Source organism: Osmerus eperlanus, chromosome 15, assembly GCF_963692335.1.
Source record: "Osmerus eperlanus chromosome 15, fOsmEpe2.1, whole genome shotgun sequence".
NCBI lineage: Eukaryota > Metazoa > Chordata > Actinopteri > Osmeriformes > Osmeridae > Osmerus > Osmerus eperlanus.
The window spans coordinates 13,058,093-13,080,214 of record NC_085032.1 but is presented as its reverse complement, the minus strand read 5'-3'; the positions used below and the strand labels follow the sequence as shown (position 1 = coordinate 13,080,214).

Here is a 22,122-nt window from a genome sequence, read left to right as displayed (position 1 = left end):
GATGCTTCAGGTCACTGTCATGCTGAAAAGGTGAATCTATGCCCTAGTCTGAGAAAACCCTGCTCTCTGGAGCAGGGTTTTATCAAGGGTGTCTATGTCTCCTTTGACCAGTCTCTTTGTCCCTGTCACTGGGAAGGGCATCGAAGTTGCTTCTCTGTAGGAACAAAATGTTAAGTAAATAAATGTTATTGCAAAATATGCTACATTTTATGTATTTTAAAGGAATTCAACGACACAAAGAAAGAGTTGGACTGAATTATTTCCTAAAACACTTTAGATAGTTAGGTAAACAGAAACAGACAGATGCTTCCATAATCTTACATAAACCCCGTAAACATTCAGTGGTTACCATGGAGTTGTAGCTGTATGGACACCTGATTTTTAATAACCCCAGTCAGTCTAGGACCTACGATGTTACTGCTACATTTAGAGTTAACAATGGGAAAGAGTTAGTAGGTCATAACCAGTTAGTAGGTCATTACCAACCGAACAATCCACACACACTCACAACACACACACTCACACACGCCACACAGACAGTAAAGATATTCAGTGTTTGCATTTCAGGAGACAATAAAGAAGACCATCTGTTCCTGTCACTTGTGCTTTATTGTTTTCCCCGGAAGGTTGCTACTTTGGGGCACCACATCATCTCCCTTTCTCTTTTATTCTCATCACCTCACACCCTCCCTAAACCCTCTCCTGCCGACACACACCCCAGATTTACTCACAGCCTTGCCCTTTGCTGTTGGAAGGAAGCGCAGGGCATTTTGGATCTAAGGTATGTATTTAATCAAAGATAGATACTAATATAGATTGGGCGCGGACTATAAAATCCCTGTACTGGTCCCTACCTCTTCAAGTGCCAACAACTGTATGACCAAGTGTGTCATATATTGCTTTGTGTTGCAGCAGACGGAGGAAGAGAGAATTGGGGGAGGGGGGATATGGTAAACGACCCCCGTCTGTCTGTTTCTGCCATGGACAGTGCCCAGGGAACAAGGCTGGGATGTTGGCCAAGGAAGAGAGTGTCTCCCTGGAGGGGATCTGCCAAGTTCTTCTAGTAAAACTGGATGGACCTGGAAAAGGAAGACGGTTTCTGCACAGTGCATCAAAATGACTGAGGGATTGCAGTTACCCTTCAGAGATGGTGGGTAGTCAATGAAGGAAAAGCAAGGGACGAGACCATTTTGAATCTTAGAATGATTGACAGAATTTCAGCAGGCAGAATGTCTGTCTGGAATTAAAATGGCAGTGCCACCCAAGAGGGCCAGCAGTGGAAGACTGTTCCTGTTAGAGCCAGAGTAAATACTGCAGTGGTTTACTGTGACGCAACACTGTTTGAGCCATGAAACAATGATGAGTCCATTTTGTTTTACTATTGACACATCATAAACATAGAGGAGGTTGAAAGATATCTATCTTTCATCGGATAATAATTAGTTTGGCACAAGAGAAAAACACATCACTTATTGAAGAAAAAAAACCATCACCAACTACATTTTTATCACAAATGTATTTTTCCTTCACGTGAGGTGCTTTCCCATCATAGTCATCAAGGTTAAACTCTTGAGAAATTAAACAAATTGCTCTTCTAATGCAGACTTAAACAAACCAAGATTTTTGGTGCACGTAAAAAACCTCTTGGGTTCTAATTATGTAAAACTATAGACATCAGAAGGCACTGTATTCTTTAATGAGCACTTGAGAGAACAAAGGGAATTTAAGTGAATGTTAATAAGGGAAGCTAGACAACAAGGCAAAACTCCACCGAACGAATCTTTGCGCAGTAATTGGGGCATTCACCAGCCAAGCAGAGATCCTACTCATTTCCACTCAACCACAATGGGGAAAATAAACAGACTTTCCACATGCCCTCTCCACAGATAAAGATGAATGTAATATCGGGGAGATGAGTTTCTCTGTTGGATTTTCTGCCAGTTTGAGAGTTAGTGGTGGGGGAAGCTGTGTCTGAGGAGATAGCCTTTGAGCAGTTCATCTTCAGACCACCGCTAGAGCCAGGGTTCGTTCACGCTTCCTTCCCGTTGCTGGTGTGTGGTCCCTGGGTAGGAAATCACAGGTTAGCTCCCCTGGTAGACTGTGGCTCACACTGACTGTGATTCAGCCTGGGCTCTATTACTAACACAGACTCTGGATTTACTTACTGACAAACAAGGCAGGGTGTGCGCATGAAACAGTGTTCCACTTCACTGGTGGGCAGGCTGGCCAATTAGCATTGACAAAGACTCCCATGTGTATAGACAGGCAGAGCTTTGCCCGGGTTGAACATTTTGTACATGAGCCAAAATGAATCGCACTGTGGGGGGTTCTTCATCCCAACAATTTCTGTGACTAATGTGTCAAATAAAGAAACAGTGTGCTGTAGCCATATGCCATTTTGCCTTTGTGGTGGGACTGTGCAAGTATGGACTATGTTTAATGTGTGTGTGTGTGTGTGTGTGTGTGTGTGTGTGTGTGTGTGTGTGTGTGTGTGTGTGTGTGCGTGCGTGCGTGCATGAGAGAGAGAGAGAGAGAGAGAGAGAGAGAGAGAGAGAGAGAGAGAGAGAGAGAGAGAGAGAGAGAGAGAGAGAGAGAGAGAGAGAGAGAGAGAGAGAGAGAGAGAGAGAGAGAGAGAGAGAGAAGGTGTGTGTACAATTGCGTGTAAGGGACAATGTGTGTCCTCATATGCATAATATTCACAAAAGTATAGACCTCTAGTTATACATTTGGGTAATTGCAGTGAGAGGAGCTCTACAATAAGCAATGATTCAAGTACTGTGATCCACAGTTGTGAAGACCGCCATTCACAACACAATGGCACTGTGGTTCAGAAACAAATTGGGCCTTTGCATGAATAGATCAAACAAGTGAACCTATAACCCAGCATGCTCAAAAAAACATGGCTTTGACAGAACAAGGTCACAGTTTCTGTTCTGATGAACCACAAAGACCCAATCAAAATATGATTTCCATCATATTTAAAATAAGCTCCAAAATCTGTGTGACTGACACAACTTAAGGATTCTAGAACACACAACATTATTTCAACGGTACGTCAAGGAACATGTCTGAGAACTTACATGACTTTGACAAGCGGAATCAGAATTATTGATATGTTTTCTCTTCTATGGTCATGCCTGGTTAACCTTGAGAGGGGTGTTGCTGTGAGAGAACCCCTGTGTATTTGTTTGGAGTGAATGCTCTCGCATTCATGTAGTTTCACCTCTATCTTCTATCACGCCCATTTAACATTTAATAGTTTTTTCTCCCACCATCCTCAAACACATACTTTCACTTTGAAATAAGCTGATCATCACTGTATGATTAATCATTATCAGTTCAAAATGATGTGAGGCTTTAGATTTTTTTTCTTCACACGATTTCCCTGTTTTCAGAGAATAATTATCGGTAGGAGGAGGGGAAAAAAGGCATGAAAGAGTTTCATCTTATTCTATTCAAATTTCTCTGCACCCTCTTTGATTTCCATATTCTAAAAGGAAGGTATAACCCCCAGGGCGGTGACGAACTGTCATCCTTCCCCTGGGGGCAGTAGTGTCTCTCTGTAGCTCTCTAATGATCCCTTTCTCTTTAGAGAGGAGCAGCCCTGCCATAGCCTATCACTTAGCTTAACTAAGCAGCAAAGAGAGAGAGAGCCGGAGACAGGCAGACGAGGGGAGAGCGTGGTTGAGACAGAACGTAGGCTAAAAAGGAAAAAAAACAGCAAAAGAAAAAGAGAGAAAGATAAAAGAGTGTAAGAGAGAGGGAGGGAACAACAGAGAGAGGGAGAGAGAGGAGAGAAACAGATAGAGAGACATAGAAGGCCAATAGAAACTTCATGCCATGTCAAAACCTCTCTTCTGCTTCCAACAGTTCTAACACAGGGCTGCCCTGCGACTGCGAGTCAAGATCTCCAGATTCTTATCCCTTTTCATTAGACACTATTATGTAGACTCATGCTTTAGGAATTCCAATACTTGATTTATCAGACTCATTTATTTTGTAGTGTGTAATTTTCCACACCTGAACAACCAATAAGTGATGGACTATGAACAACAAAATGATCCAGACTCTTACACAGATGTTGTTGTACCCGGAGCATTCTGAATATATTGTAAATATTTAGGAATGTTCTTAAGTCAGAATAAATGGTTTCTATCCATCAGCTTTGTCTCTCTTCTCAAAAGCAGCGGGAACATCCGCTGTCGGATCCTCTTCAATCATTCAGTAATTGATGCTGTGGCATTTTATGTTCATATTACCCAAAACATCATTGGCTTTTCTCTCTCTCTCCTATCTCTCTTTCACCTCGCTCTCTCTCTTTCCTCTCTCTCGCCTCTGTCTCTCTCTCTCACTCTCTTCCTCTCTCTCTTCCCCAAATATCCCAAGGCTTCTTTCTCTGCAATTTTCAGTTTAGATTGATTTTAGCTCTCCTGGAAGCCAATTTGGCCTGTTTGCATGTTCTTATATTCTCCTGATTTGATTCAGCGGGGTGGGTTGTTAGTTGAAGGGAACCGACCGTGAGAGGGGTATAGGATCACATCACATATTAAAACAGAATGGTATAAGCTATAAAATAACAGCAGCCTGCGGCTGAGGGGAGCGGGGTTGCCTGGGCCTGTCATTCATGTTCTTTTTACAATATTAAATCTCAACAGTGATGGAACACCTGGGACAGATCATGGAGAGGTGGGGTGAATAGGGCGAGCAAAGGCAGAGAGAAGGGGAAGCGCTAAAAAGCGCTTACAAAACACAACGCCTTTGCCCTATTTTAACATAACTTCAATTGACTCTTTCTAGGATGTTTCAAGCACAGCCCTTTCTTTACATTGCAGATAAAATATCCTTTCATAGCTTCCTTCACAACACAAAGAACACCTCTGATGGTAGAGGAGGAGCTAAGCTTCCTAATTTGGTGTTAGTTGTGTTGAGGAATGGTATTGAGGACGACAGCTACACTATGAGTTCAGAACAGTTTGCACACTGCACAGTAAGAGGGTTGTCAGTAGAGCTATTTCTCTTAAACTTCTCAGAAGACAAGTTAAAAAAAAAAAAGAATAAGAGTTGTGTGGAAAGAGGGGAAAGGAAGGATAAATAGAGTGAAAAATGTGTCTTAAAAACTCATGGGACAGAATGAGAGAGAAAGAAAAAAGAAAGAAAGAAAGAATGAAAGAAAGAAAGAGCCAAGGAGAAGGAAAGCAGAGGGAGGGGCCCCACATTGGGAGCAGAAAAAACACACTTTATTTAAAAACAATCCTAAACTTCAGAATATAAAAGACAGGTACAAAAAAACACATAACAAAAAGAATTTTCCCAGTGCCCAGGAAAAACTAGGTTTTCTCAACTTATTTTCTCTGTCTGGTGTTACTTTTAGAGTGCTGATCATACCTTCAATGTCAGACGATGAATTGGCAGTTGTTGACTGAGCATGGGTATTCCAGAGAGAAAAAAGAGAAAAAATAATAATAAGAGGAGTGCAGAAGCGATGGAGAAAAAAGATGGGAAACGTTCTCATCCACCCCTCCCCTCTCCTCACTCAGCCTAAACCGGGTTTTCTACAGTATCTCTGACATTGAGCAGTATGAGGTAGCCATGAAACTTTACCACAAGCAACAACAAAAAAATCACTATTTGGAATTGTGAATCTGTTAAACAATTCCCCAACTTCTAAACAATAATTCTACTGATCATGGGAATTACTTTAGTCATGAGACACTTGGACAGATGATGGGATAAGCAACTAAACAAATTCTGTACTGTTCCTTTATCCAAACTTTGTGGGTCACCATTTTGCACCAAAGAAAGCATCAGAAGACACCATCAAATAAGTGGCTACAACAGTATCTATTAGTTAAAAACAGTCAAACAGTCAAAAACAGACTGATTTCCAAATATCAGATTAATTACTGTTTACGTTTATCTATTTATACAGTGTCACACAGTATCATAGTTGAAATGTTTTTATTCGATGAATTGAATTTAACAGCCAAAATAATAAATGGCCTCCAAAGGCCTGTATTGTGTGTACACAGAACCACCAGCTCCACATACACAGAACCACCAGCTCCACATACATAGAACCACAAGCTCCACATACCCAGAACCACCAGCTCCACATACCCAGAACCACCAGCTCCACATACACAGAACCACCAGCTCCACATACACAGTTTTCAGTTATTGCATTATTCAATTAACCACCTGTATAATAAACACAGCTCACTGACTGACAACCAATTTCTTTCCATTTTGCTTGTAGCGTTGGTAATGTGACATTTGGCTTTTGACAGGAGCATGCCTTTCGCATCTGCATGACAAAGATAGAGCCCATTATCTCTTCATCCTCTCACAACAATGGTATTACTCTATTACAATTCCCCTTGTATTTCACTTGTCACTTGTCCTTTTTATATCACAGCCAGAGGAAGGGAGGTAACTGACTGTGATTTAGGACCATGCGAAATAAAGAGGTGCAGGTTCTGACTGCATGTGGGAAGTGGTCATACTTTAGGACCATGTGGTAACAACAGTATGTCTCATTTACATCTTCGTCCTCCATCATTCAAGCCAAACCAACACCTCTGCCTTGAAGAACTATTTTCGGTGGAGTTGATTGGATTCTATATGGTGCCATTCCCCTGGGTTGGTGTGCATTGGATCTTGTGGTGTTGATGTTCTGTGATAGTTTCCAGCCTCATCCGCTGCTTCACAGCACAGGAAACTTCAAGAGGCCTGAAGAGCAGCGAGAGGGAAGATGAGAGAGGAGCAAAAACAACTGATTTCCATCAAAACAGATTGTCAAACCAGACGGGGATCTCACCGGAACTGGGGCAGAATGGGAAAACGCTTTGATTGGGCAAATGTGCCTTTCTCAACACAGAGACTTTCCTTTCTTACCAATACAAAATAGCTATTCCATGCCCTCTGCATAACCACTATAACATTCAATTATAGTTATATAATCAGATTCTGTTTTGTGTGAGGTATAGTACAACAACATTGCACAAGTCAGTGTGCGTTCATACCCGAAGATGACAGTGTACAGTTGTGGTTTCACTCTTCAGACAGATCCCGTAGCCTCTAGTCCCCATCCCCCCATGTTATAGACTCAATCCTTTACACATGCACTTTTAGTCAACGTGCACTTCAAGTCAACGTGCACTTTAAGTCAACGTGCATTGAAACTATGAAAAGAGGCTCATAGGTTCATAAAAAAAACAATAACAAAATGAACACGGGTGATTATTTCTTTCTTTGGCTATGATGGAAGGGTAGTGTGTCACATCAATAATCAATAGTCAAAGACTATTGAAGTAGGGATGGGTTTCTGTGCTCACTGCAACAGATTAATTGCAGGTCAACCTGGGCTCTCAACAGGATTTCTTTTATTTAGCCCTCAAACATGCCTGTAGCGCTCCTCAAGGTCCCCCATGATGCCACAGGCTCCAGTGCCACCAGTGAATACAGACTTAATCAAATATTTCCTCCAGACTTGTTAAGCAACATGTTTATGATATGATGAGCCTGACATCCTCAGGTTTCTTTGCTTTCCTGTTTTTTTTTTTTACCTCAGAGACATTGATTTGACCCCTCACTACACCTCATCTATAACATCATGTTTTCTAAAGGAATTTTGACACAACACTAAACAAATAAACATCCTTAAAATCTCCTGGCACTATAGGCTTCTGTGTTGCATGCATCAGTCAGTAATTTCGGGCAAAATCTTAATTGAGATATCCACATGAGGAAATAACTAGCGTATATTACACATAGGAGTTTGTGTATAATGGTAAAAAAGTCCATTGTGATACATTATATATTGTTGTTGCAGAGCCATTGTTGGTGTCCCGGCCTCTGTCAGAACTGATATGTTTACTTGTTAATGAGCAATGTACTGGAGCGACACAGAGGCAGAACTACAGTATTCTCATTAACTCTTCTCTTTGGTCTTCATGAATAGGTCCCGGTTCTGTGTGTAAGGTTTACTGCATTTATTAAATATACAAATCCTTTCTCTGCTTTATAACTCACATACTGAACAGTCCTGAGCAGAAATAGGCTAAGACATGCTAAGAAGACAAACACAGAACAGGTTTGACCTCATGAAACCTTTATAGTTAAAGTGATCTATACAATTATTATTAGTACAGTATGACCTGTATATATCCTGTTAAAAACTCATGACTACTGCTTTTAACCATGTATGTATATACATGTGTGTGTGTTATATACTGCATGTGGGTATATGTGTGCCTATTCCTGGTGATCAGATCATACACATCTCACATACAGTATCTGTCTTCTAGTCTTCATGTAGGTACAGTAGTAATGAGGCATTTTCCCTGTTCCTTCACCCGGGCAGGCAGTGACTGTAGACAGAGGATATATTGGAAACCATCAGATCATGGGATATCTAACATGAGCTTCGGGTGCCTAGCTCTGCATATCCCACTGCTGTCTGTATAAATAGGAGGGCTAGGGGTGGGCTGGGGTGGGCTGGTGAAGTGTACTGTCCTTGGAGAATTGCCTGTTTTAGCAAAATGCCTATTGTAGACTGAGGCAAAAGCAGAAGGAATAAACAATGATTGTTCTATTCTACTCATCTTCTCTCCTCTGTCTCTCCCTCTCATCAGCGATCTGATTGACACTGGCCCCCTTGCCACGGAGGCACTTCTGAGACTGATGTGAGTCTGTGATATGCCTCTCCTAATTTGTAAAGCAAAACAAATGCATTATTAACAAGCCACTGCCACATGATGTCCTATGTTGTCATCCGCGTCTTTCCATCCATGGCACAAATTAGCTTGGTCATCTCACTACTGCAAACTGTAATAGCAAGGTCTGAGATGGATGAGAAATGATCACCACTAATCTGTGAATAAAGAAAATAGATGTTTCAAGAAGGGACATATTTCTCTATGATGAGGCCCTTCCTTTACCTTTTAAAGTCTTTAATTTTATTTCCTGGAATAGAAGGGCACCGGTGGTAATGTGTCTCTTGCTATGCAGACAAAATGCTACTATTACTAAAGGCCATGAAATTAACAGAGCTCGTTCGGAAGGGAACCTATGGAAAGAACTTTTAATAATGATATAAAGGGTCGGGCCATTAAAGGTGGCAATAAAAGATGACATTCAGTATGCATTTCCTTTTAACTTGCTGCCACATTAGATATTAGATTGAGTGGGCCTAGGTGTCATTTTCAAACTGTAGAGGAACTGAACTGCCTCTAGGTCTGCCTCAAAGCACCCTGAATAAAAATAGTGTTGTGAAAGGCTTATTATCACCCAGAATCACACTTTCGGAAATTTTTGCCACAACCAGGGCTGTGGAGGATTCCAGTTTGGTGGACTGCTTTTTTCTGTGCTTGATTTACAATGATCAATGGTCATAAAAGTGGTTGAATAAACTGTTGATCTGTCTTTTTCAAATGGTTTAGTTTTTTTGTGCTGTTCCTTTTAACAAAATACTACTTAGAATTTGTATTATGATGTTTGAGTTATGTGGGATGTTCTGAGACTGCTGTAGCTTCCTGTGGCAGCATACATGTTCACCTGAAAAGGTTGACTGTGAAATATCATGCAAAAGTGGTCCTCAAATAACATAGCCTGGACAGGAATTAGTCCAGAGTCAGAAATATTCAGTGAACCTTAGGCTGCACAGTGTTCATGAAAGGCCCCACAGGACACCACACAAGCAGCATGCTATTCAAAAAGCTGTCTGGTCCCAGCACCTGTGTGTGGTACTACAGCATAGTAAAGAGAGGATATTCATGATCAACTGGATGGAATAAGCAGTCAGACAATGTAGAAGAGATCAGCTTGTCATGGTCAACTAGCTAGTTCTCAAAAAGTAATGGTCCTTGAGTGACAAAAGCATTTAACATTCAAAGCATACGGTTGGTTTATTTTTTTAATCTACTTGCGTCTTGGTTTTTCAAACCCCATCAATTTGTCAATGCATTTGTTAATGGGGTTATATAAGGTGTTGTGTTTGGCATTGCAGGCTTTTTAAATTGCTCCCAAGCAGCAAGCAACAAGGTTCTCTACATTTCTGTGAAGAAGTTAGCAAGGTAATTGTGAAAAGTATTAGTATTTCCAAGGCCAGTCAGTCCATCTTTAAAGAACAACACATTAGAGAGCAGGAGTCTGTTGTATTCAGTCTAAAATCACAATTGAAAAAGCACATTGTGCTATAACCGTGGGCCATACATACTGAAAAATAAAGGGGAAGGCCCCCTTTTCAACACATACCTTATCTTAATGTACACTGTACATCAGTTGTTGGCTTTTTTGTATTGTAAAAATGAATTTATATACATTTTAAATTAGAAAGGAATGTAGATTCCAAGAAGGTAGCTTTTATTTGCGTATGCAATAAGACAACAATTTTGTCTGTACCAACACCAGGAAAAAACTAAATCTGTTGCCCTAATTATAGTCGTTTTGATATGTTATGATCTGTGTCATTTTGTTGAAGGGTGAATGATCAGGTATTACAGGCGTGTCTCAGCTGTGTGTGTGTGTGTGTGTGTGTGTGTGTGTGTGTGTGTGTGTGTGTGTGTGTGTGTGTGTGTGTGTGTGTGTGTGTGCGTGCGTGCGCGTGCGTGTGTGTGTGCACCAAACCTTCAGATTCCTGAATAAATGAAACTGACATCCATTATGGAAGCTTGAACCTACAGATAATATCCTTCCAATAACTGTAATATGTAATTTGGAGTCTAATGCATGAAGTATTGCATCTTCTTGCACTCTGATGGCCCTCTTAAATGTACAATCCTGTTGTTTGTGATGTTCGAGACTAAAGCAGATAGAGTTATCAATGCTGATTTTTCCTATAGCATTGAACTGTTCCAACTTTGAACATGGGTGCTTTTTAAAGGCTGAAGGCTGACACATTTTACCTCAGGGCTTTTAATTGGCCATCCCAGTTTTATAATTATTTATATGAGGCCCACAAAGTGCAGTATACCGTGCCATCTGGACATCCATAAAATGATATCCATATACCAGGATTTATTACAGTTTGGGGTAGACACATGGTGCTTTTATCATCTTGCATATTTGATATACAGTTAGGTCCATAAATATTTGGACATTGACACAATTTTCATCATTTTGGCTCTGTATACCACCACAATGGATTTGAAATGAAACAATCAAGATGTGCTTTAAGTGCAGACTTTCAGCTTTAATTTCAGGGTATTTACATCCAAATCAGGTGAACGGTGTAGGAATTACAACACATTTTATATGTGGCCCCCCTCTTTTTAAGGGACCAAAAATAATTGGACAAACTAACATAATCATACATCTAATTGTTACTTTTAATACTTGGTTGCAAATCCTTTGCAGTCAATGACAGCCTGAAGTCTGGAACCCATAGACATCACCAGACGCTGGGTTTCGTCCCTGGTGATGCGCTGCCAGGCCTCTACTGCAACTGTCTTCAGTTCCTGCTTGTTCTTGGGGCATTTTCCCTTCAGTTTTGTCTTTAGCAAGTGAAATGCATGCTCAATTGGATTTAGGTCAGGTGATTGACTTGGCCATTGCAGAACATTCCACTTCTTTGCCTTAAAAAACTCTTTGGTTGCTTTCGCAGTATGCTTCGGGTCATTGTCCATCTGCACTGTGAAGCGCCGTCCTATGAGTTCTGAAGCATTTGGCTGAATCTGAGCAGATAATATTGCCAGAAACACTTCAGAATTCATCCTACTGCTTTTGTCAGCAGTCACATCATCGATAAATACAAGGGAACCAGTTCCATTGGCAGCCATACATGCTTACGCCATAACACTACCTCCACCATGCTTCACTGATGAGGTGGTATGCTTTGGATCATGAGCAGTTCCTTCCCTTCTCCATACTCTTCTCTTCCCATCATTCTGGTACAAGTTTATCTTGGTCTCATCTGTCCATAGAATGTTGTTCCAGAACTGTACAGGCTCTTTTAGATGTTTTTTGGCAAACTCTAATCTGGTCTTCCTGTTTTTGAGACTCACCAATGGCTTACATCTTGTGGTGAACCCTCTGTATTTACTCTGGTGAAGTCTTCTCTTAATTTTTGACTTTGACACAGATACGCCTACCTCCTGGAGAGTGTTCTTGATCTGGCCAACTGTTGTGAAGGGGTTTTTCTTCACCAGGGAAAGAATTCTTCTGTCATCCACCACAGTTGTTTTCCGTGGTCTTCCGGGTCTTTTGGTGTTGCTGAGCTCACCAGTGCGTTCTTTCTTTTTAAGAATGTACCAAACAGTTGATTTGGCCACACCTAATGTTTTTGCTATCTCTCTGATAGGTTTGTTTTGATTTTTCAGCCTAACGATGGCTTGCTTCACTGATGGTGACAGCTCTTTGGACTTCATATTGAGAGTTGACAGCAACAGATTCCAAACACAAATACCATACTTGAAATGAACTCTAGACCTTTTATCTGCTCCTTGTCAATGAAATAACGAACTCCCATGAGGGAATAACATACACCTGGCCATGGAACAGCTGAGCAGCCAATTGTCCAATTACTTTCATCATTTCATGTTTTAAAAACCCATCGACACTGTATGACTATGTTTAGCCTGTGTTCTGCTCCTCTCTCCCACCAACCGTCTCTGGAGGAGGGGATCCCTCTCTGAATTGCTCCTCCCAAGGTTTCTTCCATTTTTTTTCTCCTGTTGAGAGTTTTTTGGGAGTTTTTCCTTGTCTTCCTTGAGGGTTTAGGTTGGTTGAGGGGCAGTTCTATGGGCATATGTGAAGCCCTCTGTGACATGCTTGCGTGTAAAAAGGGCTATACAAATAAATTTGATTTGAAAATTTGATTTTGGTCCCTTAAAAAGGGGGGGGGGGCACATATAAAATGTGTTGTAATTCCTACACCGTTCACCTGATTTGGATGTAAATACCCTGAAATTAAAGCTGAAAGTCTGCACTTAAAGCACATCTTGATTGTACCACCACAAATCCATTGTGGTGGTATACAGAGCCAAAATGATGAAAATTGTGTCAATGTCCAAATATTTATGGACCTAACTGTATACTGTGGAGACTGTTCCCAAGGCAAACACCAAAAACGGTATAATGCGTGATCTTATTAGGAGTACCACCATGACTGTGACACTTTTAGCACATATGATATTACTATCAATGTTGTTTTCTTGGACTATGACTGCAATTTGAGCTTTTGAACATTGGAAATGTTTTACATCAACAATAGTTATCAAAATGAACTGAAGGCCTCTAAAGATGGACAAACCATTTGACTACATTTAAAATATTTAAAGATGTTTTTTCTCCAGATACAGCCCAATACTATACTCAAAAATGCCAAAAGGAATCATTTCCAAAATAACTACTTTACAAATTAACTACACAATTATTAAGTCAGTATGGGCTCAACTACTTGTTTTGAAAATGCATTGACTGCTGGGAGGGAGGCAACATTGTAATGACAGAGCCGTTCCACTCAATGGATGGTTATCTTAGCAGAGCCATTCTACTCAATGCAGTAGTATCTAACATCACATGGAGGATCTGTGTGCACAACACGGAAGTAAAATGTTCACCCAGATTACACATACCAGTCTGATCACCTACTGTAAATGTTCACAAATGTGCATAATTCTAAGCTGAAAAATACAATTCTTTCTCATTTCAATAGCTGTTGATTTTCAGGACATGTTGATCCCAGAAAACAAACTGGATTACCTTGTGTCAGTGATACTGCTAGTTAGCCATCTTGTTTCATTGTTTACATGTCTGCCGAGGATGTTTTTAAAACAAATTATAATCAAATAAAATTATGGCTATAAGGGCCAAGAATCAGGCCACACTTAGTTTTGTCGACATGTATACTTTGGTAATTATAATCACTTAAATGAATCGGCATACCAAGCATAAATAGTATTGCAGGTGGTGTGTGTGATGCGTGCATGTGTGTGTGTGTGCCTGCGTGTGTGTGTGTGTGTGTGCGTGTGTGCATTTTATAACTTTGAGGAAACGCAAGAAAAACTTTACGTGATTTAAGCTTTTTTTTAATTTATTATTAGACCTCATTTAATTCTATTTGAATCTACTACTGATCTATCTACTATCTACTATTATCATTTAATTTCCGGTGGTGAAGGATGTGAGCTCTTTGCTCTTTTTACAGCAGCAGCTGTGTTCAGCACCATAAGCTTCACCAGTTAACCGTGCCTGGTGAACCTGAAGTAGTTGTGCAAACATGTCTCTGTGAAGGTTGAGCTCACTTCACCGGCAGGCCTGACGTCTTTCCATTCTATTATTTTGTGTAAAATGTTATACAATACAAGTAAATAGATGCGTAGCTTATACAATACAATATATTTTATTAGGCGGGACATATAGGGTTTTTTTATGTTATTTTCACAAAGTACATTTTGTGAGCACTGAACACTAAATCAGTCAAAGCTACGCAGATCCGAAATGTAGAATACACCATCATGTGAATATGTATTTTTATAAATTAGATAAATTGTTAATAAAAGAGCTTAAAGTTGTTTCCATTGGCAGAAATATGTTGTTTTTTTCTCTTTTAATAAACTCTGAATAGTATGCGGCCTCCATTTGGCTTGTTTTCAATAGGCTATGTTGAGCATCCAAATGCAACACCATGGACAGCACAAAAAAAATCTTCCATTCGTGCAAAAAAATGCCTTGGGTGTGAAAGCACTTCTCTAGATGTCCATAATCCATACATCTCACTAGACAGAAACGCTATACAAACATAAAATAGAGAACACTCATAATACACTTAGTTCTTCATATAATCTTCTGATTTGTCCAGTTGTCCAGGTACACACAGGTACACTGACTTGTCTGTTGAAAAAAAGTTTTTCCCCAGCGATAATATCCAAGGAGGCCTAATCGATATGTGCACGTCACAGCTCGATCGATTTGTTATCCAGATTGCGTTGGTCGTTGGATTTGGATATGAATTCCAGGGAAACGTTGCTTTACTTATATATATATATAGCCAATATATAAGGAGTGTAGGTACACATTTTGTCGGCGTCCTTGGCTGACGGCTGTGTTTAAATAAATGTCATGTTTGCTTGTTCTTCCCCAAGTGAAGGAGGGTCACGTGGTGATAAACGAATCGCAAATTTGATTATAGTGGGAAGACTAAAAAGCCTGAGAAAGTGGAGTATTTCCAACCGCCCATGAGCGTGCCCCGTTCCAGCTTCAGATAAACACGGTCCTCGCGCTCCACCATCAGCAAAACCCCATTGCTAGCCGCCTCCCGCGTAACGTCCTGGTCACCGGCAAAAGCTGATATAACCGGGTAGTCGTTCTGCATCAGGTTGACCTGGGATAACGGAGGACGAGCATTTTTAGATTTACAATTTCAACCGTACCTCCCACTAAATGATTCACAGAATCCGTAGGCTGCAGTGATAGTCCCATTGTTAGACATGAAATGAAACTGAAATCATTTCCATCCGATTTTTACTGTAGGCCGATAGAGGGAATGCAAAAAGCGTGACTCACCTGTATGGTTTGTCTGTTGTATACCTTCACCACATGAAAGCTGAAGCTGTAGATTCCCCTGCGTGGCGCCAGGAACACACTCGCTTTAAGATCGAAATGGTTGCCGATGTTCACTAATACCTGTAACAAAAGCGATAGTGTGTAATCCACCAATAGGTCCACAAACGGATTTGCCATGAAAGAGATTACGACATGGTTTACCTAGTCTACTGCATGAACATTATATCTCATTCTCATAGACTGTACGTAACGATTGCCTGTACAGTAAGAACGCTTCTTCATTTTACTGTGTTACTTTTTGTTTTACTTTATTTATTTATTTTGTGTTTGGTTTTTTTACATCGACAGTTCAGAAAATATGTTCATGTTGATAGTGAACACAAGGGGGTCAGTGTCGCAGATTGATGAGGCCCTAATCAGTCCAGAAACCTAAATACATATCTGAAATCTTGAAAAATTATTACAACTAATTACAACACGAATCATTTTGGAATTATGTACTATTCCTCCCAACACTGACCATGCGTTTGCGAGTTATTATGCATTCGCATAATGGACAGACGCACAAAGCAGTCCACAAAAACTTATTACAGCCTCTTAGGAACTAACCTGTAGATCTAGGCTACTGTCAAATAAAATCAATAAATGTTGTAAACTAACTTAATATAAAAGCTTAATTGTGTACTAATTATTCGTCAAGATGGACAAATAACGGACTGATCTCACCTGGTCAAAATAGATAGTCATGGACGTGTTGCTCATCTCCGACGGCTCGTGATTAGTCCCGCGCACCGCGGAGAAAGCCACCTTGGCGCCAGCGGAGCGGACAGATATCCCGAGCGAGGAGGTGACTCCTCCGTCCGAGGAGGGGTTGGAGTCACAGACCACCAGACACTTGCCTTCCAGTACGATTGGCTCCGTGTCGTTTTGGCCGAGGCATAGCACCACGCCGCATCCCAAGAGGAGCGTCAGTGCCAGCATGGCACAGTGTCCCAGGCAGCGCATTGGCACCATGGTCGGAACACTGATCCTGTGCACACTGATACTACCCGGCAGCCCCTTGGAGGTTTGTTAGGACTCGATCACCTGGTCCAGCCGTATACTCCTCTTTTACTTGCTCTCCTCGTCTTTCTCTCCCTCTCTCTTTTTCACTCGCTCTCTCTCTCTCTTTCTCAAACACACATCCTCTTGACACACGCACTAAAACTCTCTTTCATACTCTCCTCCCTCCTGTTTGTTCCAGTAGATTTAGGGAGTCTTCAGACAGCTGAGGCTGTATATCCTGGTGATTTAAGAGACAAAATAAGAATGAGAGTTTTGGCAAATCCTTAAAGGCCCACAATTTAAGATGACGAAACATGTTTTTAACAGTCGTATGCGTAAAAGGCATAGCAATTGACAGAAGGGCGTCAAGATAAACTATGAGTGATAGGCATAATGAAGAGTATTAGCTGGTCATGGTATTTTCTTGCTATAATAAATAATCCATTCATAAAGTGCCCGTAATCAAAGACAAATTACATATGATGGTTGTTAATGTCAGTGGCAAAACGTGTTTTGTTGTTCAACTCACAACATGATGTTCTACGCTATTAAAACAGTATCCAAGAAATGAATATGGAAAAGTCACCCAACGTACCTGTATTATCCATAGCCCTGATTTCTCTTTCGTGTAGCCTACAGTAGCCTACTCATCAGAGCGCAGGTGAACAGAGCGCATGGTCGTCTGTGCAGATGAAGCGCCTCTTGGTTCCGTTTAGAGAAACGATTCACGCCCATCACGCCCATCTACTGTAAAAGTATCTGAACGTATAACCACGACAGAGCTTCTTCCACACTCAACTAAGAAAGACTATATGCTCAGATGAATGTGTTTGTTTTACATAACCACTTGAATTTGTGAGCTCAGGTATCAGTTGGACCTCGCGGGATTGGAGAGTTTACTTTCCTCCAGTGCACCAGCAATTTATATGCTGCCTGTTTTCTTGTCGCAAACTGATTAATGAGATGAAAGCGTAAGAACGGCGGGCTGCGTGTATTTGGCACTATTCGGATTCGGGATGCATGCCACTAATTTGAGTACAAAACTGAAATTTTATGTATGTATGAACAGATGTATGTATGAACAGAAAGACTTGTGCGACACCCAGTGGTCATAGGACTGCAGTTCAGTTTCGTTTGTCTTTTTGCCATCAAAATACTTGCAAGTTGCAAAATACAAAAGCGTGTACCTTTAACCCCCCTAAATAAGTAGATGTGTAGAAGGGTCACCATCAACAATTCACACCTGATGGACATCAGAGGTCAACTTTCTCCAGTAGCTAATACTATACAGACAATTTTAATCAAAGCAAATCAATGTTATTTGTGCATAACCCTTGCACAGGCCATTTTACAAGCAATGTCACAGAGGACTGTACCTAAACCAACCTAAATCCTTTTTTTAGATGTTCTTCAATTCACAAAACTCAATTTACACAAACAGACTATGTTGATCTTCACTGCTTATCTGTTGGGGCTAGGCCTCCATATATTCCAGTACATAAAGTGCACTGCCCACTCCTTCCCACTTGATTTGACACATGTAATTGTCAGTGGCAGACTGTTAAGCCATGCAGAAGAATAACATCAGGTATCCACAAGCCAAAACTGACCCCGGGCATGTAAAAGGACACATAACTACAAAAAAACATGAAATGTCAAATAGAGGTAGGACCTGGTATTTCTATACTTGAGGCTGTCACTGCCCTGAGAGTGGCTTTTCCTACATGAGGCAAATGTCTGACAGTACTGACACTGTAATGGTGATTTTCCCTGACAGGTAGTGAAGCACATTAGCTCCTAGGAATGGAGAGATCCTGATCCTTTGCTGTTTGGCATGTAGTAGCTGTCTTCCTTATTGAAATGAAAAGTCATGGCTTTTCTACTGCGACTGTTTATCTGCCTAATCCACAGGTCAGACAGTGGAAAATATTTGTTTGAATAATACTGTATGACTGCGTGATTCCTAGTAGCATGTTTGATTTGTTATGAAGCTCTTGACTTTGATACAAAATTATGCCATCTAATTACGAGTGCTTCTGTGGAGAAGAATTACAGATCATTTGATCATTCCTTCAACTCCCTCTTTGCTGCTGTCGTTAGATTCTGTTTGCTTGAAAACAATGATCCAAGAATTCTCTGAATGCCTGAGTGTGATATCTGAGTGTCATATCCATGGCTACTGCTTCTGTCATACCCAACCAGCTGACTTTATAAACCATGATGACTTTTTATGAGGTTCAGTCTGTTACGGATCCCCCACATATCAAAATACTTGATTTAGTTCTGTTCTTATTTGAACAGATAAGGGATGACTCCATGTCTGACCACAAAGCTAGGCTAATGCACTTCTGCCTCATCCTATAACAATTCAAAGTGCACCAACTTGCACTCATATACTTAAAAAGTAGCTCTACTCCTGCTAGGAAGATTATTGAGGCATTTCAAAAAGCTCCAGTTCCTAGCAGGGAGGTTTACCTTCAACAAACAAGGAGCTAGTGAAAGATTTTAACGCCTGGCCATTCTTGATTCTGGCACCACATGCCTCTGGCTGAATGATTACATCAAGGCCTTGAACAGATAATGGAGAAAAGTCAGTAAAGTAAAGAAACTGACAGATTGAGACTTCTGTGCATGCAGAGGCCGACCAACAGAGGTCAGTACAGTATACAGGATAACAGTAGTTATCCATGTGTTGGCTCGGAGACTTGTTACTGGCCTAGTCACATAATCAAAGGGAAACTCTGGATGCCACTAGTCAGGAGGATACCTAGTGCTGTTATGTCCTGACTCAACATTCCACTGGAGCACTATTTTCAGTACCAAAGTTTTGAAACCAGATGTGTTCATTTATATAATCACTTCTCATTTCATATTACACTTGAACCACGATGGCGTCTACATCATCTGTAAAAATAGAAATGTTTGCATTTGACTGCAAGTCAAACCATTTCACCTTTAAGCAGGTGTAACTCCCTAGAGGAGTTGGCTTGGGTAATAAAAGTGCGGATGTTGTCCATACCTAGAAAATATCTTAGTAGCGGGAGCATGAGGGTTTGATGTTGACATTCTCTCAGAACATGACTTGATTCAGTCAAGTGTTCCATCGGCTACTATACCAAAATAATCAAGGGTGGCAGTCACATTTGAATTCTCAGAGTAATTACATTAATAGGCTATGCAACAGAACACTCCAAATGATTCAGTTGAAAAGAAACTTGTGGAAACAGATCCAGAAAAGAAAGTGCATTGCTAAGTCAAAGCAATTAAATGTAGATTTGTTAACAACAGCGTTTTGAATGCAAAACGTAGAAGGTTGCAAAGTATAGGCTACTCAAGATAAACGATCAAGTACAAATAAACTTTAAAATAGTAATGTTTTAATGATATCTTAAATATTGCTTATTTCAGACACTGGAAAAAATCACAAATACATTTTAAATTCATACTTTACGTGGCCAGAGGTAGGCTAAAACATATTTCCTAAATGTTAAAACAGTTTACACATTTACTGTATGATTCTACAATTCCCTTTTTTTCTAAAACAGTATAGCGACCAAACACGGTTACTTGTGCACAATTGCTGAGTTAGATTTAAATGATTAAAATAGTATCTTATGTTTGCACTCGGGTAACTTCATTACGGGCGGGTAGGTCAACCTCCACCTCCAATATAAAAATGTCAGAAAATGATTGAACCGTTTCCAGATGAACGATGATCTCTTGTGCACTTGGTCTCAACTTGGCCTCGCTGCCCCAGCATCTGCACAAAAGGGACCGGCAGCTATCACCCTCCTGAGTGTCGAAGAATGGGTTGTCTTTGACGGAAGGTCGTAACTCATACGCTACTACTGCATACAGAACATGTTGGCGCTCACCCACATATGGCTGCCCTCTTGTGATTAATTGCCAAAGAGTTATGCCGAAGGAGTAGATATCTGCTTTAGGAGATACGTCTTCTCCTTTCAACAGTTCAGGTGCTCTGTGAGTATACGTACCCCCAACATGACTCAGCAAGGGCCTATTTTCTGGCATATCACTCCCTTGATCCAGTTTCAGTGAAGAGCCAAAATCAACTATTTTACAAACATCCTCCATCGAAACCAATACATTGGCAGGTTTTAGATCTAAATGCAAAATGTCGTTCTTATGAAGAAAATCAAGCCCGTGAGCAATATCTATGGAGAACTTAGTCCATCTAACGACTCCAAGCTCCTCTGCACAATCGTATATAACCTGGTGAAGATTTCGATTTCCAACATATTCCATCAGAATGGTTCCAATGTTGTCCTCATTTTCTAAATTGACCGGCACGCATGTTGTCGCTGCTATGATGCGTACAATGTTTTTATGTCGCAAATGACCAGCGTTCAACTCTGCCCAAAAGCTTTGTCTGGATGCAAGCTTGTTCTTGGTGCACTTCTTTACTTTTTTGACCGCTACAGTTTCTCCGAAGTACACCCCCCTGTACACGGACCCAAAGCCGCCCGATCCAATTGATTGCATAGAATGTAGTTCTTTCCACAGGATCGTGGACGACCAAAGCCTGGTTGCAATCTTTCCATGTAATCTTTGAGCTGGTACTCGCAAGGTTGAAATAGAAGCGTTTTTTGCCAACGGACTGCTGCAAGCCCCGAAATTAAGACACTGATAAAGTTCCCTGGACAACAAGCGTGTCATGGGAATTGGAGAAGGCATTTCCTTTGTGCGCTCTTTCCATACCTTGAAGGTCTAGTTTCATATGCGATTCACACGAAAGTCATGAGCTGCAGCCATAGGCTACAACACGGCTGTCATTAGATAAGCTAATTGCTTCATCAGCTGCTAGTTGAAACAACGATTGAAAGTATGGTCGGTTAAATCAATTGACTAATGGGCTTTTTGGTGGGCATGTTTTTGTTGGCCGCAGAGCAATTAGGCTTATGCTACTTACTTATATTAAGAAGCCTAATATAAGGCGTCTAAACAGTTCCCTGACCAGAGAACTGTTGATGTCAATAATGAGTTTCTCCTTATGCAAGATTGTAGAAGAATAACGGATGGATGAACACGGGATAATATCTAGCTATACCCATGACAGCCACTGCAGTTTAAACTTCAAACATTATGTACTGTAACACCTCCAATTAATTGGTTCTGAAAATCTATTTGGTAAATGTGGTAAATCACTGTCTGAAGCCTGGCTATTGTGGCTAATATGAATACAATTCCTTAGGCAGGAGAATCCCTTAAAGGTACAATCTGTAAGATTTTCTTCAGTAAAATAAGAAAAGTCTTGTAGTGTAAGCTGATGAGGCCTTCTGAGAGTTGTTTATCAACACAAGACAGCTCAGTGCCAGTGAAAAGTCAATTTCAAGTTTTTTGTTTCGATTTTCGCCTATGGCGAGGCCAGGTTGGCGAGGCGGGCTTCAGTTTGTTTGATTTTATGAAACCACTGGGAGCACTGTTACTGATATTTACATTTATTTTATAATCAGCCTACCTATTTCTGGGTTTAGGAGGTCCATCTCATTAGCATGTTGTAAGAGGCATAGGACAGTAGAGAGATACCTCAGCTGACACCTAACACATTCCTTG

The 22,122-nt window shown here is 40.7% G+C and overlaps 2 protein-coding genes across 2 annotated transcripts; both read right to left on the bottom strand.

The window, feature by feature from the left end:
- Window positions 1-14,320: 14,320 nt before the first annotated feature.
- LOC134035276 (cerebellin-2-like) lies at window positions 14,321-17,485 on the bottom strand. The gene is made up of 4 exons (XM_062480259.1): window positions 17,144-17,485; window positions 16,231-16,786; window positions 15,505-15,624; window positions 14,321-15,322 (listed from the first exon to the last, which is right to left on the bottom strand). The coding sequence occupies exons 2-4, from the start codon at window positions 16,516-16,518 to the stop codon at window positions 15,125-15,127; spliced, it is 606 nt and encodes a 201-aa protein (XP_062336243.1). The 5' UTR covers window positions 16,519-16,786; window positions 17,144-17,485; the 3' UTR covers window positions 14,321-15,124.
- Window positions 17,486-19,905: 2,420 nt separating this feature from the next.
- Window positions 19,906-21,377, bottom strand: mos (v-mos Moloney murine sarcoma viral oncogene homolog). The gene has a single exon (XM_062479614.1). It carries the CDS (start codon window positions 21,241-21,243, stop codon window positions 20,161-20,163), a length of 1,083 nt encoding a protein of 360 aa, XP_062335598.1. The 5' UTR covers window positions 21,244-21,377; the 3' UTR covers window positions 19,906-20,160.
- Between the last annotated feature and the right edge of the window lie 745 nt (window positions 21,378-22,122).